The sequence below is a fragment of the Ipomoea triloba genome, chromosome 1 (genome assembly GCF_003576645.1).
Source record: "Ipomoea triloba cultivar NCNSP0323 chromosome 1, ASM357664v1".
In the NCBI taxonomy this organism is placed as follows: domain Eukaryota; kingdom Viridiplantae; phylum Streptophyta; class Magnoliopsida; order Solanales; family Convolvulaceae; genus Ipomoea; species Ipomoea triloba.
This window is the reverse complement of record NC_044916.1, coordinates 11,673,951-11,692,436: the sequence shown is the minus strand read 5'-3', so window position 1 is coordinate 11,692,436 and position 18,486 is coordinate 11,673,951. Positions and strand designations below refer to the sequence as shown.

Genomic DNA, 18,486 nt, shown 5'->3' with positions numbered 1-18,486 from the left:
TCCTAAAAAAAGAAAAGAGGTTGAAACCAGATCTCCTGTTTGGGATCACTTTGAAAAAATCAAGAACAAAGATAACATTGTTGTCTCAGCAGTGTGCATATACTGTAAAAAGTCTTACAAATCTGAGACCAAAAGACATGGGACTTCTTCTTTGAGAAATCACATTATGACTTGTCTAAAAAATCCTCACTCTAAGGATACTAGGCAATCTCTACTCACATTCTCTCCTGCCCCTAGTTCTGGTTTAACTGAGTCTGAAGGTGCAGAAGGGGTTTTAGGAACCTAGGTTTTTGATCTGAAGTTGATTAGGAGAGCTCTTTGTGAAATGATTATTGTTGATGAGCTACCTTTTAGGTTTGTGGAGGGTCAAGGTTTTAGGAAATTTATTCTTGTTTGCTGTCCTATGTTCAAAATTCCTTCTAGATGGACAGTAAGTAGGGATATTCTGAAAATTTATTCTGATGAGAGGGTTAATTTGAAGAATTTCTTTAGGACTAGCTGCCAAAGGGTTAGTATCACTACTGATACTTGGACTTCTGTACAAAGAATCAACTACATGTGCATTACTGCACATTTCATAGATAATGAGTGGAAGCTACAGAAAAAAATAATTTCCTTTGTCCCTATTTCTTCACATAAGGGGGAATACATAGCTAAGGCACTGGAAAGTTGCCTACTAGAGTGGGGGTTGAAGTCAGTTTTTTCTGTCACAGTTGATAATGCTTCTAGCAATGATACTGCCATAGGGTTTTTAAAAAAGAAAATGCTGTCTTGGGGTTCTACTGCAGTAAGGTGTAAGTATTTGCATATGCGATGCATTGCTCACATCTTTAATCTGGTTGTGCAAGATGGATTAAAGGAATCTGATGATTCTGTTAAGAAGGTAAGGGACTCTGTTAGGTATATGAGAAACTCTCCTGCTAGGCTCCAAAAATTTAGAGAGCTTGCTGACTTAATTGGGGTGGAAGCCAAAAACTCTTTGGTTCTTGATGTACCTACAAGGTGGAATTCCACATATTTGATGCTGCATACTGCTTTGCTGTATCAAAAGGTTTTTGAAGTGTATGAAGATCATGACCCTTCCTTCAAATCTGATTTGGGTGGGAATGTTCCTAATTTCTTGAATTGGGAGGCAGTAGAAGGGTTGGTGAAATTTATGAAATCATTTTATGAAATGACTGTTAGGATATCTGGTTCTTTGTATGTAACTTCTAACACATTCTTCTCTGAAGTGTCTGATTTATCTTGCATACTTACTGGTCTGGTGGGAGCTGAATCTGATTCTGTTAAAGCAATGGGAATGAATATGAGGACCAAGTTTGATAAATACTGGGGTGATCCAAACAAGATGAATTTTCTGATTTTTTATGGAAATATAATGGATCCTAGGGACAAAATTGAATACATGTCATATCAGTTTAATCAATTATATGGTGATGAAAATGGCAAGTCCTTGTTTGAGAAGGTTATGAAAGACTTGAAGGAGTTGTATGCTGATTATGTGACAAGTTTCCCAGTCCAATCTGATCCTGTTCCTGTTGAACAGTCTGTTCCCCCTACTGTTTTGTCTGATCCAGTTTCTGTTGGGAGACTCCAATCTTTGTTAAAATCCCAGTTAAAAAAACAAAGATTGGAGAGTGGAGAATTAGGCAGAAAGAAAACTGAGTTCTGCACTGGAGTTGGTACTGGAGTTGGTTCTTCCCTGCCTACAATACCAGTAAATTAAATTTCAATTCTCTGAAACTATTTCATATCTTTATTTGTTTACTGTTTTACTGTTTTCTGCTTATGCTTGTGAGTTGTGCCTTGTGCTGTTTAAAACTAAATTGTGTATGTTTGAGTACTTGACTGCTTGACTGCTTGACTGCCTGAGCATGGAACCATGGTGGCTGTGGCTCTACATAATGATGAGTTGAGTTGATGACTCCCTGGCTGGAAAGTTTGCAGCCTCAGTGGCTAATAACTGCCCCATGTTTGAGGAATCACACTATCCACTAACCACTGGAAATTGGAATGGTTGTAAGTATAATTGTATAAGGATGCTGTCTGCTATATCTCTCTGACTCTCTAGTCTCTTCTCTGTTTTTTTTTAAATGTTTAATAAGTAATAACTGCCAGTGCAGTGATGATGCTTCCACCATACTCTGAAATCTGGGATTTGTTGGATTGGGTTTGGTATGTTGCCATGAACTGTGGTCAATCCATAGGTCATTGGCAATTTCCCCCAATCCTTACATAATATGAAAAATAAGCAATCTGAGCACACTTTGTCCCAATCTTAACTTTCTGTTATTACTAATAACAATATACTTATTATATTGTAATATTGTATATACTATATATTTTGGCAACTTTACTACATTTTTAAGTTTTCATCTTTTCTAACTTTGAATATAATTAGGAAGAGGATTAGGATTTAGGCAACTATTGGAGGTAATGGAGGATTTGAGGCTGGACTGCTGGAGGCTTGGAGGCTGGATCTGTGTTGCTGACCTGCTGTGGTTTAAATGTTTAATTGCTCTTTGTGAATTGTGAATGACAGTTGTAATTTGAATTGTATTTTGGTGTAATTAAATTTTTGTGAATGATTAAGATTTTAGAGTCTTAGTCTCTTAGACATTTCACTATTTCAGTTTTCATATGTAATTTTGTGTGTATTTTAGTTTTTTGAGGTTTGGTTGTTTAGAGTTTGGACTAAAACTCTAAAAGTAATTTAGTTTTTGCATTAATTTTTTTTTATCAACCCGATTAAACCGACGGTTAGTCGGATGTTGGTCGGAGATCAAAATCTCCAAAACCGACGGTTTTCATCATTTTTTAAACGATTTGGGGTTATAAATCCAAAACCGATATCCGATCGGTTGCAGCCTCCGACCACCCGAACCGTCCGAACCCGACCGCTGCACAGCCCTACTTCCAAACACACCCTTAGATTGAATTGTGCAAAGTTATGATGCTAAGTGTAGATTTCTAGTTCCTAATTGTGGAGATTGATCTATTTTAGTTGGAACTCTTATTCTTGTTCATGATTGTTGTTTTGTGTGAATTCTTTGAGGTTTGGCCAACCTCTTGAATGTTTAAGGCTTTGACCTAGGCATGTTAGTGACTAGAGTTAATGCAAGCTCATTTCAATCATGGATTCCTATGTAGATCTTAAACTAGGTTAGTAGGGAAGTGTTGTAGTCTAAGTGTTTGATGAAATGACTCTAATGCTCTTGGTTGCCTAATAAGCACTCCAATGCTAGGGAGCCTTAGTACACTAATTGTGAAAAGGGATTAAGTTCAAACACCCTTGAATAACCAACTTTGTAGATCAATACTCCCTTGCAATAGTCACACCATGAAGCATCATAACTAAGCACAATTCACTCCCTAGCTTTTTACTTGATTTGATTCTTTAATTGTTTGCATTAGTTGATAGTACTTCCACAACATCTGATTCTTAATTCTTGAGCAATAAATACTCTTACGACCACAATGCATTCTTATAAATAGAAACTAAGTAATCCTCTACTTTGCCTCCTTCGAGACACGATACTCGAGGAGTTATCTATTCGTTTTAACACGAAAGCATCCTTTGCACCTCACCCTAAAAGTACAATTTCAAGACTTGATAAAAGAGCCAATGACATTACCAATATGTTTAATAATCATATCAGTAGAGTAACCAAATGGTAAGTCATAAATATAAATCCAGATGGGAAGCTAAGCCTGTTCAAGATAGTCGTGTCTGGTTGGGTACCTTCCTCCAAACGAGTGCAAACCAAGGAGTTGTTCTCAAATGCCCAAGGTCTATCATCAAGAACTCTTTTAGCGTCGTTCTGATTAGGGAATTCGAAAAGGAACCTGCCCCCGCCTGCCCCTGTGGTACGAACCCCCATCATCACTCTCCACGCGGTGGCCATCACCTATTGCATAATGTCAATTTTAATGTGTTTATCGGTTAAGAAACGACCAACAAGTACCCACGGGTTCTTGTCTGGGCGCACTGGTTCCCGGGAGTCCTGCTCTTGATTAGTGAAGGATTTATTGGTGTTTTCATCCTCAAGAGAAATGAGAGAGCACCAGTTCGCTAAAGGACCAATGTCCATGGTTGCGGCAACTAGAAGACGGCTAGAATGAGGCTGACGAACGTTGCCAGGGAAACAAAAAAAAAAAGAATGCAGAATTTGGCGATACAGAACCCAATACTAGCGAGAGGAAGAGCTCTAGAGAGAGGGACCTAAAGAGAGAAAACACTTGCAATTATAAAAATTTCAATGTTGTCCTTTAGACATTTATATCTATTCAACTATATGGGCCTCAATTCGCAAGGATTAATCGGCGTTGGACACACATTATCTTATCCCCTTTTATAATTTATTATTTATTAATTATTGTTTTATTAGTCAATATAATAACAACTTTAATTTAAAATTTGATTAGAAATTTTTTTTATTGAAAATCACATTCCTTACAACCCGTTTAAGTCTCATAACTCCTAAGGTATAAACTATATTCTATTACAATTACTATTAAATAATTATTATTTGAATAATTACTATCCAAAGATCATCATCATTGTCAATTGTCATTAATTAGATAAGAGGGTGTCCATTTAAACAAGCTAACTAGCTAAGAAAAGATGCAATGCAGGGACCATTAGAGGATGACTGAAGTAGCTTCTTCTTTATATATTGTTCATATTCACCATTTTTGTGTTTTATTGATTATTCCTTGTATGTGCGAAGATGAAAATATTGGTATATATTTACACAGAAAATATATCTTCCATACAAATGAATTAGGATAGCAATTTATTTCTATAACTGAGTTGTTCGAGAATGAGCAAATTTGCCCAATTTATACAAATCCTAAACACTGATATATGAAATCTCCAAAGTTTCAGCATCGGATGCATACATCTACACATTGGCTATTAATTGGGTAATTATTTACTCGAATTCAAGCAAGGATAACTTTAGAAAACATAATCGATTAACTCATTTCTTCAATTGTACTATATAATATTCAATGTTATAATTTATATTTTTTTTTTGAGTACTACTGACTTTGTTACAATTTATATAATTGTATATCGATTAAAATATTCTTAAAGTATTATAACAAATTCATTATGTGGATCAAACGGGTGAAAAATACTAATAAAAACAAATAATGAAATCAATATTCATAATAATTCCATTTCTATCAACCAAACAATAATCGAGATGCTATAATATCGTGTATACGCAATAAATACTATATTAGATTTACTAGCTTATACGCATCCATTAGCTTACCTTTATCCTCACCCAACAAAAAAAAAATTAACTTACCTTTATTATTGGACTCAAATATATATCTAATGTGCTAATTATTTTTATTTTTTTGAGTACTATTGACTCTGTTACAATGTAGTATATGTTCATAACTACTTTCTCAACCAAATGAAGCACAAAGAGCATAATGTGCTAATTATTAATTATATGGAAATCAAATGCTATAATGTCGCGTATACAAACGATATGATAGTACTAATCTATACTACTAATAAAAACAAAATTCCACTTTTGTAACTTTCCACTCAAACTATCTCCAAAGCTATTACTATATGTCTATATCTATACTACTAATAAAAACAAAATCCTACTTTTGCAACTTCACATCCGACAGGGCCGGAGCCAGAAAACTCGAGTTGGGGCCAATGTAGTAGAGAAAATTTACCGTGTTAGTCGACATTATAATTAACCGTACTATATTATTATATATACCATACATTATTGTAATTATTATTGATAATGATTTATAATTATACTATGTGTAATAACTAATAAAGTATGAAATACATATAATAATTATATGAGTATGATTGGCACGGGTGTCGATTGTTCAACAACAACAACAACACCACTTACTTAAATATAAATTGTCAATTTTTATCAAATAAAAAGTTTTGTCAATTATTTTGTCATCTAATTTTTTTCAGAATTAATTGATATTCATTTTATTGATTAACTAAATATTTCAAAATTTTAGAGATAAAAGACAAAAATCAAGATCACGAATTAAACAATCAATATTAATTTTTGAGAATTTCAAAACTAATTATTTAAACAACCAAATGTACATCTTCAAAGTGTAAATAAATAATTAAAACACACAATAAATCATTAATTAATTAATTAACATAGCTAATAGAACTAAAGCATATATCTCAAATTTGGAGATTTTTAAAAATAAAATGGATACTTGATGCCACCCATTATTAAAATCTTGATAAAAGAAATAAGATAAAAAGAAAAATATTGAATTTAATTATTTTATTTATTTATTTCTATTTAATGAATTTAAACTTTAATATATATTTTGAGTTCACTCAATATAAACATAATAGATTATTTTTTAAAAATTAGAGGGGTTGCCAAAAATGTATTTTGTCCCTATTATATCAATATATACCTATATATTTACTAAAATATTTTAAGGTGAAGGTAGGAGTGGGGTGGGGGTTGGGGGGCCAAGCCCCATACCGCTAAGGTGGTTCTTATGAATGCTTAGCTTGGAGCATCAATTCTTATACAATATAAAAGAAAAGTTTTTTTTTATTTAAAATATCTAATGAATGGATAAGATTAAAACAAATAAATAATATATATATTAAAGCATTCCATCTTTAATACTCCCTCTGTCCTATTTTACCTGTCCTATTTATTATTCATTGGTCAAATCAACTCTTTCTTTATTGCTTATTTTCTTTAGTAATTTTTTATTATTTTAAAATTTAATTGTTTGTGTCTAATAGTACTTTTAATGTAGTTTCTACATATATAAATTTTATATATTAATGTTAAACTTAATATTATTAAAAATTAGATTAAAAATAACTCTAGTCAAGTCTCGTTAAACGAATCAGACAACCAAAATGGGACGGGGTAGTATATTTTATAACATATTTTAGAATACACAAAAATTAAATACAAATTATAATAAAATATTTGTTATTTGTATAAATTTGCACAATTTATATACTAATAAACTAATATTACTTAATAACAAATTAATTTATAATTTATTACATTATGTGTCTACAATTAATAAATTAGGCACATGTAATTAACATATTATATATCTGCATACAATAAATAATGTGTTTTCAATTTATTTATAGGCACATAATATGTTAATTAAATGTTATGAATTGAATTTTTTTTATATGTGCATGAGTGCATCACACGGATAATTGGACAATTATTTGCTCGAATTAAAGCAATGATAACATTAGAAAACAATTGCACTATATAATATTCATCAATTGCACTATATAATATTCGTTGTTATAATATATATCGATCTAAATATTCTTAAAATATTATAACAAATCCATCAATGCACGGGTAAAAATACTAGTTCTTATAATGTGTCTATTGAAATTTTTTAAAATTGTAATATAAAATTTCAAATTTAAAAGATTTGACTAAAATTTATATAAAAAGCAATAAACCTTTTGAATTAATATTTAATGCACCGCCGATGTATAGATGTTATACACCAACGGTAAAGGAGAAGATGACACATCATTAAAAAATAAAATTAATATTTACCAGGTTTTTTTTTGCAAAATATCTAATACTTGTATTTTATTAAAAAAAAATTTTATTTCTAATCAACAAAATATATCTTCTTTCCTAAACATATTTATTACTTAATTATTATATATCTAATTTCCTACCCATGGGAGGCGGCGTCCAATCGTCTTCCCCTGCTGCTATCTCCACCTCAGGTAGCGTCCATCTTTATTGTCTTTTCTGCATTCACTGTTTTCTCCTCCATCTCCACCGCTATCGGTTGTTACTCTCTTATTTTCGCATTGTTGTTTCCCTTTGCTTTATTTTATTGGTTTAATTTTGTTTGCAGTTTTTGTGTTTTTCCTCTCGTTGTTTTGACTAGTTTCTTCCTCTCGTTTACTTGGCGAGTTCTTTTTTCATAATGCGTGAAACGATAAAACTAGTCATAGCGTACGTGAATCTCATCCTGGGTGACAAACATGACAATGAGAAAAAGACTCTTATGAACTATGATATGCAGTTCAGCCCGATGGAGATATTGTCAATGGATAGAAGAATGGCGATGAGATATTGTCAAGGGATAGAAGAATGAAAATAGATACTCAGGTGGTGTGCAAGACTATTCAACAAATGTCAGTCTTGGGTACGTTTGACCAAATTATTAAAGAAGCTTTAAGTTCGTTCAAAGAATTCGGCTTCAAATTTGTGAAACAGTCTGCGAATCAAGTTTTCTATGCTAGAGAAGTTGTTTCTATGTCTAACTGTAAGGAAAGTTTGACCATTCCATCGTTCTTTATTGTAAACGTTTCAGCCTATGATTAATGAATTAGCTTCTTTATTTTCAAAAAAAAAAAATTTCCTACCCATGAGATACATTAATTATTAGTGATTAACAATATGCATTGCGGATGTATTTTGTTAAATTAGTATAATTAAATATCTTAATTATTATTAAATTAGTATAATTAAAAATTGAACTGACTTTCTAAATTTATTATATTTATAATTAAAAATTATTTAATTTTAATTAAGAAAAATAATCTAATTTCCCATATCTATCTAAACTCCTAAACTCCTGAATTTAAATTACAACTTAAGGTGTGTTTGGTAACCCGGAAAATGATTTTCGAAAATCATTTTTCGGGCTTTTGGTGTTTCACAACCTCTGGAAAATGTGGTTAACGAAAATCATTTTTCGTTGACCAAGGAAAACCATATCTCTTTTCCAAAAAACAACTTCCAAACAAAAAGTTCGGAAGTCATTTTTCGGATTCTGAAAATCACTGTCGTGCCAGGGACAACCCCTCTCTTCGTTCCGGTGAAAACCAGAGTCGTTCTTTTTTTCTTTTTTTTTTATATAAATATTATTATTTTATATATTTTTGTATTTTAAATACAATAAAAAATTATATAATTATACCATTCTACTCATTTTCCGGAAAATGAACCAAACGCACAAAGACAGTTTTCCAAGATGCAACCAAACACAGAAAATGAAATTGCCTTTTGGAAAATGACTCATTTTTCAGAAATCATTTTCTTGCTTTCCAAACACACCCTTAGTCACTATTAGAAACAATTGGAGTAAATTCCTTTTTTGGTCCTACTATTATTGGGGCATTTCTAATTTTAGTCGACTTTATTAATTTTTGCCACATTGTGACCACTATTATTTAACTATTGCCACTTTTAGTCCAACGTTTAGATTTTCCGTCAAGTGGCCGTTCAAGACAAGAATTTTTTGGTCTTTTTCATGTTTTGCTCCACCAGATCCTCGATGATTTTTCCCTAAGCTCTGGTACTCATGGCGCCACCAAATCCTCTTTCTCGCCCCACAAGGCTACCACGCCGTAGCCACTAACAAAATTATACATATTTTGATCTTAAAATTTAAGACCCAATAGTCTTTAACCTAAAATATGCCCCTATTCATGGCTTTACTTGTGTTCTAGTCCCTTTATTTATTTCTTTACATATTTATAATGACTACTTTAATTTCCATGATAAAGACCATAATATAATCGAAACTGAAAAAGATCACGGTTTTGAAATTACTACACATATGAGAGATGAAAAAATATAGTCATTACAAATTTACAATGTTCATCATTCGTAGCCACAAACAAAATAATACATATTATGCTCTTAAAATTTAAGACCCAATAGTCTTTAACCTAAAATATGCCCCTATTCATGGCTTTACTTGTGTTATAATCCCTTTATATATTTCTTTATAGACTAATAATGACTACTTTCCCTGATAAAGACTATAATATAGTCGAAACTGAAAATGATCACGGTTTTAAAATTACTACACAATTGAGTGAAAGCAATCATGATGAATTGGTAAATAATTGTGAATTTAATTATAAGTGTATCACTTGGCATATTCATAGAGAAAAAAAAAAAAAGTATGTATATCATACTATGATCGCGGGGCATATACAATATGAGTTTCGTGCTTTGGAGTGTTGCAATTGTTTCTATTAGTGACTAAAGTTGTAATTTAAACTTAGGAGTTTTGGGGTTTAAGTAGATTTAGGAGTTTAGATAGATACATGAAATTAGATGGTTTTTTTTTAAAAAAAAAATTATAGAATTCTTAATTACGTAGTATAAATATAGTAATTTAGAAAGTTAGTTCAATCAATTCTTACTTATACTAATTTAATGTTAATTAAGAGATTTAATTATACTAATTTAACAAAATACATCGGCAATGCATATTGTTAATCACTAATAATTAAAAATGTCTAGGAAATTATATATATAATACGGAGTAATTAAGTAATAAATATGTTTAGGAAAATTATTTATTTATTTATTGTAAGTGTAAACTCTAAAAAGCTATACTTTTGAATATAAAGTGGAAAGGTTTGAGTTTGCAACTTGATTTATGGGTTTTTGGGTCTTAAATTTTAAGAGCATAATATGTATAGTTTTGTTAGTGGATAAGAACGATGAACATTGTTATTCTCAAAAAAAAAAAAAAAACCAGAACGATGAACATTGTAATGATGATATTTTTTCATCTCTCATATGTTTTCTCCATTTACTATTTTGGTACTTGATGACATGGCTTTAATTGTGCTCTAATCCCTTTATATATTTCTTTATAGATTAATCTTGACTACTTTCCCGGATAAAGACTATAATATAGTCGAAACTGAAGAAGATCACAGTTTTGAAATTACTACATAATTGAGTGAAAGTAATCCTGATGAATTACTGAATTAGTAAATAATGGTGAATTTAATTATAAGTGTATCACTTATTCACTTGCATATTCATAGAGAAAAAAAAAATTATGTGTATCATACTATGATTGTGGGGGCTATACAATATGAGTTTCGTGCTTTAATTTGGAGTGTTGCAATTGTTTATAATAGTGACTAAAGTTGTAATTTAAATTTAGGAGTTTTGGGGTTTAAGTAGATTTAGGAGTTTAGATAGATACATGAAATTAGATGGTTTTTTTTTTTTTGTTTTTTTAAAAAAAATTATAGAATTCTTAATTATAAATATAGTATTGGGGTTTAAGTAGATTTAGGAGTTTAGATAGATACATGAAATTAGATGGGTTTTTTTTTTAAAAAAAAAATTATAGAATTCTTAATTATAAATATAGTAATTTAGAAAGTTAGTTCGATCAATTCTTACTTATACTAATTTAACAAAATACATCGGCCGTGAATATTGTTTTTTTTTTTTGAATACTACTAACTCTACTATTGACTCTACTAAGGCTCGAACCCACCACCTCGGGAAGAGTTTGATGCCACTAGACCACAAGGTCCTTGGCATATTGTTAATCACTAATAATGTATCTAATAATTAAAAATGTGTAGGAAATTATATATATAATAATTAAGTAATAAATATGTTTACGAGAGTAGATATATTTTGTTAATTAGAAATAAAAGAATTTCCTAATACAATACAAGTCTTAGATATTTTGTAAAAAAAGACCCGTTAATATTAATTTTGTTTTTTAATGATGTGGCATCTTCCCCTCTATATATCGGTAGTGCATAAAATATTAATCCAAATCTTTTTCCTCAAATTAATTAATTCCAATAAGACAGAAACGTTATAAGATGAGGATAGACAACAATACAAGCAGACTGTTCTTCTGAGATTACAAAGCATTTATGTTGTTTGCCATGTAACAGTTTCTCTACGCAGCATTTACGAGCAGAATTTAAGCCGGATTTTGAATCTTTTGAAAGATAGAACAGTCCAGTTTGTGGGCATGGAAAAATCCCTCTACAACCAGCTTATTTATTTAACCACCCACCAAAGAAGATGCTGCAAGAACTAACAGTGTTAGTTTCTTAATTAGTATTCTCCTAATTCAATTCCTGGTTGATCAAACGTTATTGTTTTGATCACCACGGCCACTGGTGTTGTTAAAGATGGAAAAGATGAAGGATCTTGAAAAGGAATCTGCTGCACAGGTGATCAGAGCCAAGAAAGGTGGCATGAAAACTATGCCTTTTGTAATAGGTGATGATATTCTGATGATAGTTTATGGTTTTTTCAAACTTTGATTTTGTGTTAAAAAAATGTATGGTTTTTGTTATTGTTGTTGCAGCGAACGAGACATTTGAGAGAGTTGCAACTGTTGGGCTTGCGGCGAATATGATATTGTACCTGGTGAATGAGTATCATTTTGATAATGTTCTTGGGGCTAATATCATGTCCTGGTGGGTTGCCATTTCGTATTTCACACCAATTTTTGGAGCTTTTCTTTCTGATTCTTACCTGGGCCGGTACCTTGTCATCTCCCTTGGAACATTCACCAGCCTAATTGTAATTTCTCCCATCCTTCTCTTTTAATTTATTGCTTGCTACATCTCACAACATTAGATTAGATCTCAGTCTATGATTAGAAAAACTTTTATCTTCTAAGTTCTTAAAGTGGGCAGAAACAAAGATTTTAAGGGTTTAAAAAAATGTCTCAAGGTATCAATAGTTACAAAAAAAAAAAAAATCAATTTCCTTTCGGATGGTGGAAAAATAGATAAAAATTTGCCATTTTTTCCACAATTGATGATCCAACATTAACAATTTTTGTGTGTATGATGTTAGGAAATGACTTTTAGAGCAATCATTTCAATGTTTTTTGCTCAAATTTTGAGGAAGGAAAAATCAACATATAATTTTCAGAGTAGTGGGATGGATGATTTTTTTGGGGATTTTTATTCCTGCAAAGATAGTATTTTTGTGGGCCCCTATTAACAGCTTAGTTTTGAAGACATCGCCGGGCAGGTGTGCCTTTCGTGCACCTGCTGTACCTAGCTGAGGCCTAAATAACAGTTGGTTTTAATTTTTCCTGTTCTGCACAAGTCAATTTTGTTTTTTCTTTTGCTTTCCTCCCTCCTTCCTCTTTTTCCTATATGGGTATAACAAAAATAAAATAAAATTCACAACCAATGTAGTTGCTCTTATGAGTACTTTTTTACCACTTTAGAAGTTCGTAAGTCAGGATATGAGAGTCTAATTTTCTGTTGTCCAAAAGATTTTTTCTGACTACGTGTACCTTATTGATTATTTAGAAATTTGAAAAATGTCCCAATAAGGTTGAGGTGTGGTGTTCCGGAAAGTTGTAAAAAAAATCTCTAAATAAATTCAGGATTTTCCACAGTTGATGATCCAACATTAACAATAATTTTGGTGTGTACAATAATGTTGTAGGGAATAATTCTACTATGGTTAACAGCCCTGCTCAAGTCCGCAAGGCCGGCACCCTGCACCCCAGGATCAGAGAATTGCGAGAAACCAAACTCCGGCCAACTGGCCATTCTCTTCACACCCTTGGCGCTCATGGCGGTGGGGGCCGGCGGCATCCGCCCCTGTTCTCTAGCTTTCGGAGCAGACCAGTTCGACAACCCCGACAACCCCAACAACAAGAGAATCTTGCAGACATTCTTCAATTGGTACTATGCTTCTGTCGGGGTATCCATCATTGTTGCGGCGACTGTCATTGTGTATATTCAGACGGAGAAGGGGTGGGTGGTGGGGTTTGGAGTGCCGGCGGTGTTGATGCTGGTGGCAGCCGTCATGTTCCTCGTGGGTTCCAGGTTGTTTGTTAAGGTTAAGCCGAATAAGAGCTTGTTGACGGGGTTTTATCAGGTGGTCGTGGCTGCCTGGAAGAATAGGCACCTAGACCTGCCGGAAAAGGGGTGTGGTGATTGTTGGTATTATGGCGAGAAGGGGTCAAAACTCACTTTGCCGTCTGAGAGAGTGAGGTATGTTGGAGTTTGTTTTACACTCAATTCAAAAAATTAAAGAAAAAGAAGTTAATTGAGTTTAATTTTTAGTAGAGGATTGATAAATAACGTGCATTGTGAGTTGTGATCCACTTCTTTTTTTCATTCAATTAATTAGTTGATTGTCGATAGATTTAATTTTATGGACTTAGGGTTCATTTATTGGGTTGTTCAATTCATTTTTAATCGTGTCAGTCATCTTAGTTGTTCGTTGGATGTTGTCTAATTAATCTCTTGTTAGTTGTTTGTCAATATCTAATCTTAGGAGCTTAAGATCTATTTATCTCTCATTTATTCCTGTGTTTGTGTATGGCCGTCTTAGCAACCCGTGACAACATTTACCTAGTTGTTCAATTAACCCATAGTATATCTAGTCTTAGTAGCTGAGAATCCATTTATCTAGTTGTTGATTGTTCGTGTCTGGCCGTATTAACAACTTGGATCCATTTAGGAATTTACCTAGTTGTTCGTGTAGATGTTGTCAATTGTTTGTCAATGACTCAATATATCTGGTTTTAGCATCTCAGGACTCATTTATCCAATTGCTTATCTTTAAAACCGATTTACATAGTCGTTCGTTTAGATATTGTCTAACCCCACCCAATCTTTCGGTATTGTAACCTCCTGTAGGTTAAATTTAAATGGCCCGTCATCCAGAATGTAACTTTGCCTTGTTGTCCAACTATAACTTTCATTAAATCTTAAATTCTAACTAATAAGTAATAGCACTCCCATTGAATCCCTAAATTTTCCAAAATCTTGGCTGATAAGATCACTTAAACATATATGCAATGTTTTGGATTAATTTTCAGGTTCTTAAACAAGGCCTGTCTGGTTGCAAATCCAGAGACTGACCAAAACCCTGATGGGTCAGCTTCAGATCCAAGGAGACTATGCACAGTGAAGCAAGTGGAAGGGCTGAAATCAGTGTTCAAAGTCCTACCATTATGGTCCACAGGCATAATAATATCAGTAACCATAAGCCAACACTCATTCCCAGTGCTACAAGCCACAACTCTAGACAGGCACTTCATAGGCAACTTCCAAATCCCTGCAGGCTCATTCTTTGTCTTCAGCATCCTCACCCTCACAATCTGGGTCGCCATCTACGACCGCCTCCTCGTCCCCCTGATCGCCAAACGCACCAACAACCCCCGAGGCCTCGGCCTGAGGCAACGAATGGGGATCGGCCTGGTCCTGTCATGTCTAGCCATGGCGGCCGCGGCCCTGGTGGAGCGAGAGCGCCGGGCCAGGGCCATCCGCCAGGGGCTCGAGAACAAGCCCCTGGGCCTCGTGGACATGTCGGGGATGTGGCTTATACTCCAGAACTGCCTATCCGGGCTAGGGGAGGCTTTCAATGCAATAGGGCAGATAGAATTCTACTACTCTCAGTTCCCAAAGAACATGACTAGCATTGGGGTTTCACTATTCTCACTAGGGATGGGATTTGGGAACCTGGTGGCTAGTCTTATTGTGGTGGCTGTGAATCATTGCTCTAAACATGGAGGGAAGATTAGCTGGGTGGATGATAACTTCAATAAGGGCCACTATGATTACTACTATTGGGTTCTTTGCTTCTTGTCTATTGGGAATTTCTTCTACTTTCTCCTTTGTAGCTGGGCTTTTGGATCTTCTGATGATGCTAAGATTTGGGATGATGATGATGATGATGAAAGTGATAGTAACAAGGAAGGAGGTGCTGTTATGCATTAGCAGCATCAAACATTCATATATATATACTTTAATTTGCTCTATAAATATCAAACAACATTATAAATAAATAACACTTTTTTTTTGCTAACATCTAAATTTAGCATAGATTGGATGGACAGAGACATATGAAATGATTGTTTAAACTTCTTTTGAGAAGGAAAATACTTGGTAAACTTCCATTTTTTACTCCCTACAAATTTCCTGGGACTCTTGTAATGAAAATAACATATACTTTTAGTTGTGTTGCCACATCATGGAGTAAAAATGACGGAGTAGAACTTGGGAGTACTAATAATATACTCCTTAACTCTTTTGAAAAAGACATCTTTAACAATTTACCAAACAAGAATATTATATTATACAAAAATTAAAAAGAAAAAAGAAAAGACACAGATATATTATCTTGTAATTTGCCGTAAATACTCAACATTATATTTTAATTATTTTGTATTCAAACAAGACCTTGTGGTGATTTAAAAAAAAAAAAAAAAAAAAACCTTGTGGTCTAGTGACACCAAATTGCACTCTCATATGGAAGTAGTTTTCTAGTCTCTATATCATCAGGGGGTGATTAAGACATAAATCATTTTTGATTTACATGCGATTCATTGTTAATTCTACTCCCGCATTCAAGTTATTATAAGCGCATAGAAAGATTATATTTACTTTTTAACACCATCATTAGAGCTTATTTTTATGATTAGGTAATCTAATAATAATTCAATTTCATTTAGGTATATTTGAAAACTAAAAAATAACTTTTAAGTAATATAATAATAATTCAATTTCATTTAGGGTGCATTTGGAAACTAAGAAAATAACAAGTAATCTAAAATAATTAAATTTCATTTAGGGTGCATTTGCAAACTAAGAAAATAACTTTTTGAAAAATGTGTTATGAAAAAATAATACTTTTATATTAAAATGTAAAAGTATTACATTTTCTCTTAACTAACAAACATCTACTATACTAATAAGAGCCAAAGAGAGTTAGGCCTAAAATGGGTAGAAAAAATGGCGGTCAAATTATTTAATCAAATGGATGGTTCAGATGAATTTTTTTAATCAAATAGATGGTTAAGATAATTCAAATTAATATTATTAATAGAGATTACCTAATTTAACCTTACTTTTATGATTATCCGTTAAGTTTTCCGTTAAATATTCTCTTCTCCGTTAATATTCCGTTAACTTTTAACTTACCATTTAATTTCTATAAGAAATGTCTTAGGTTCGAACTTCATCTCAATCAAATTTGACATATATAATTAAGTTTCTCACTCTATTTTACTCTTATTAAATTAAATAAATTAGTAGCTACAACAAAAAATGATACGTATGTATTTCTTTAATTTAGAATTATGTGTCTACAACACCTTTATTCGAAAAAATTGTTCATTATCAAAAAATTAAATTAAATAATATAAATAATTTCATTAGTTATATTGTCTTTATTTTCTCTTATGCAAAGATTCTTTACATTCAAATTTATCAATTGATATTCATTACATTGTCCATTATCTTATTTTTATAATATCTTGTAATTAAATATCAAAGTTATATTACAAAATAATGTTATATATTTATTTACAAAGTATTTTATTAATACTATGAAAAAAAATTAAAATAATTTGAAGCTAATTATATTAACTACTTGGGATTGGTTGACAAAGAGAGTACTCAAATAACCCAACAAATAGAAGCGGAATCACTCTATTTTACTCTTACTGAATTGAATAACTTAGTAGTTACACCAAAAAATGATACATATGTATTTCTTTAATACCATGAAAAAAATAAAAAAGAATAGTTTGAAACCAATCATATTAATTACTTGGGGGATTTGTTGACAATGAAAGTACTCAAATAACCCATTACCCAGCAAATTGAAGCGAGAAACTGCTTTTTAATATCTTTGGAATACATAATATTTTAAATTTTCAAATTTTTATTAATTTATTTAATATTTTTCTTGAACTACGGATTTTTTTATCTACAATAACTCGTTCAACAATAATGATTGAACCAAATGAACCTCAAGCAGAACACCTAAATGAAAGTCCATAGCTCCTATATCATAATCTCATTGCATGACATTGTCATCTATGCTCAACACACTACCAACAAAAAGGGAGAGAACAAATAGTATAAATGAAGACAATGACCAAATTCAAATTAAAAGTAGTATTTATTTAGACTATCATTTTTATACCAAATATTTAGACTATCGATTTTACAAGGTTGCAAACATTTATTTTAGTAATAATTATAATGAATTTTCTATATTATCTTGGATTCATATATTTTGAGTTAGATATTTAAATAAAAAATTCGACATTCAAATATTTATATATATACTTTCAAATACATTCAAATTCGACATTCAAATATTTATTTATTTATATAAACTTCTCCTATATAATCTTGCATTGATATACTTTCAAATATTTATTTAAATATAAACATTGGACATTAACCCATTCGCGCAATGCGCGTATAAAACTAATTTTTTTATAAGTAACAAACACTTCATTCTTAATTAGTATTATATTTGCTAGTATAAGTATTATATTTACATATTGATCCAACCTAACCCAAATCATATCAAGAATCCTGAATCGTGTGACAGTGTCACACAAGTTCGATTCATTTATAATTTATTTTCATGTTAAATGTTTTTTTCTCACTTAAATATTTAGCCCACGTAAGAATCCCTAGTTAATCTCATCCGTCAATTTTGATTTTGAGGTACAATCTCCGCCCTTCATTGAATCCTTCGCCCTTTCGATTCCGTGAAGTCAACGACGCGGTGGACATTTTAGCGCCAAAAATGATACGCAGTGTTTGCTTTTAACGAAGCAGTAAGAATCTGATGTTACGCGGTTTACGTCACCATGTCGCAACAACCGATCGCTCGGTATCTACAAATATAAGCCGTAGGATCACTTTGCAAT

The 18,486-nt window shown here is 32.0% G+C and overlaps 2 protein-coding genes across 2 annotated transcripts; both read left to right on the top strand.

Moving 5' to 3' along the window:
• The first annotated feature begins 325 nt into the window (after positions 1-325).
• Positions 326-1,726, top strand: LOC116029871 (zinc finger BED domain-containing protein RICESLEEPER 2-like). The gene has a single exon (XM_031271936.1). The coding sequence runs from the start codon at positions 326-328 to the stop codon at positions 1,724-1,726; it is 1,401 nt and encodes a 466-aa protein (XP_031127796.1).
• A 10,103-nt stretch (positions 1,727-11,829) lies between these two features.
• On the top strand, positions 11,830-15,564 carry LOC116002016 (protein NRT1/ PTR FAMILY 1.1-like). The gene is made up of 4 exons (XM_031242026.1): positions 11,830-12,053; positions 12,142-12,359; positions 13,245-13,798; positions 14,632-15,564. Exons 1-4 carry the CDS (start codon positions 11,963-11,965, stop codon positions 15,530-15,532), a joined length of 1,764 nt encoding a protein of 587 aa, XP_031097886.1. The 5' UTR covers positions 11,830-11,962; the 3' UTR covers positions 15,533-15,564.
• The last annotated feature ends 2,922 nt before the right edge of the window (positions 15,565-18,486 follow it).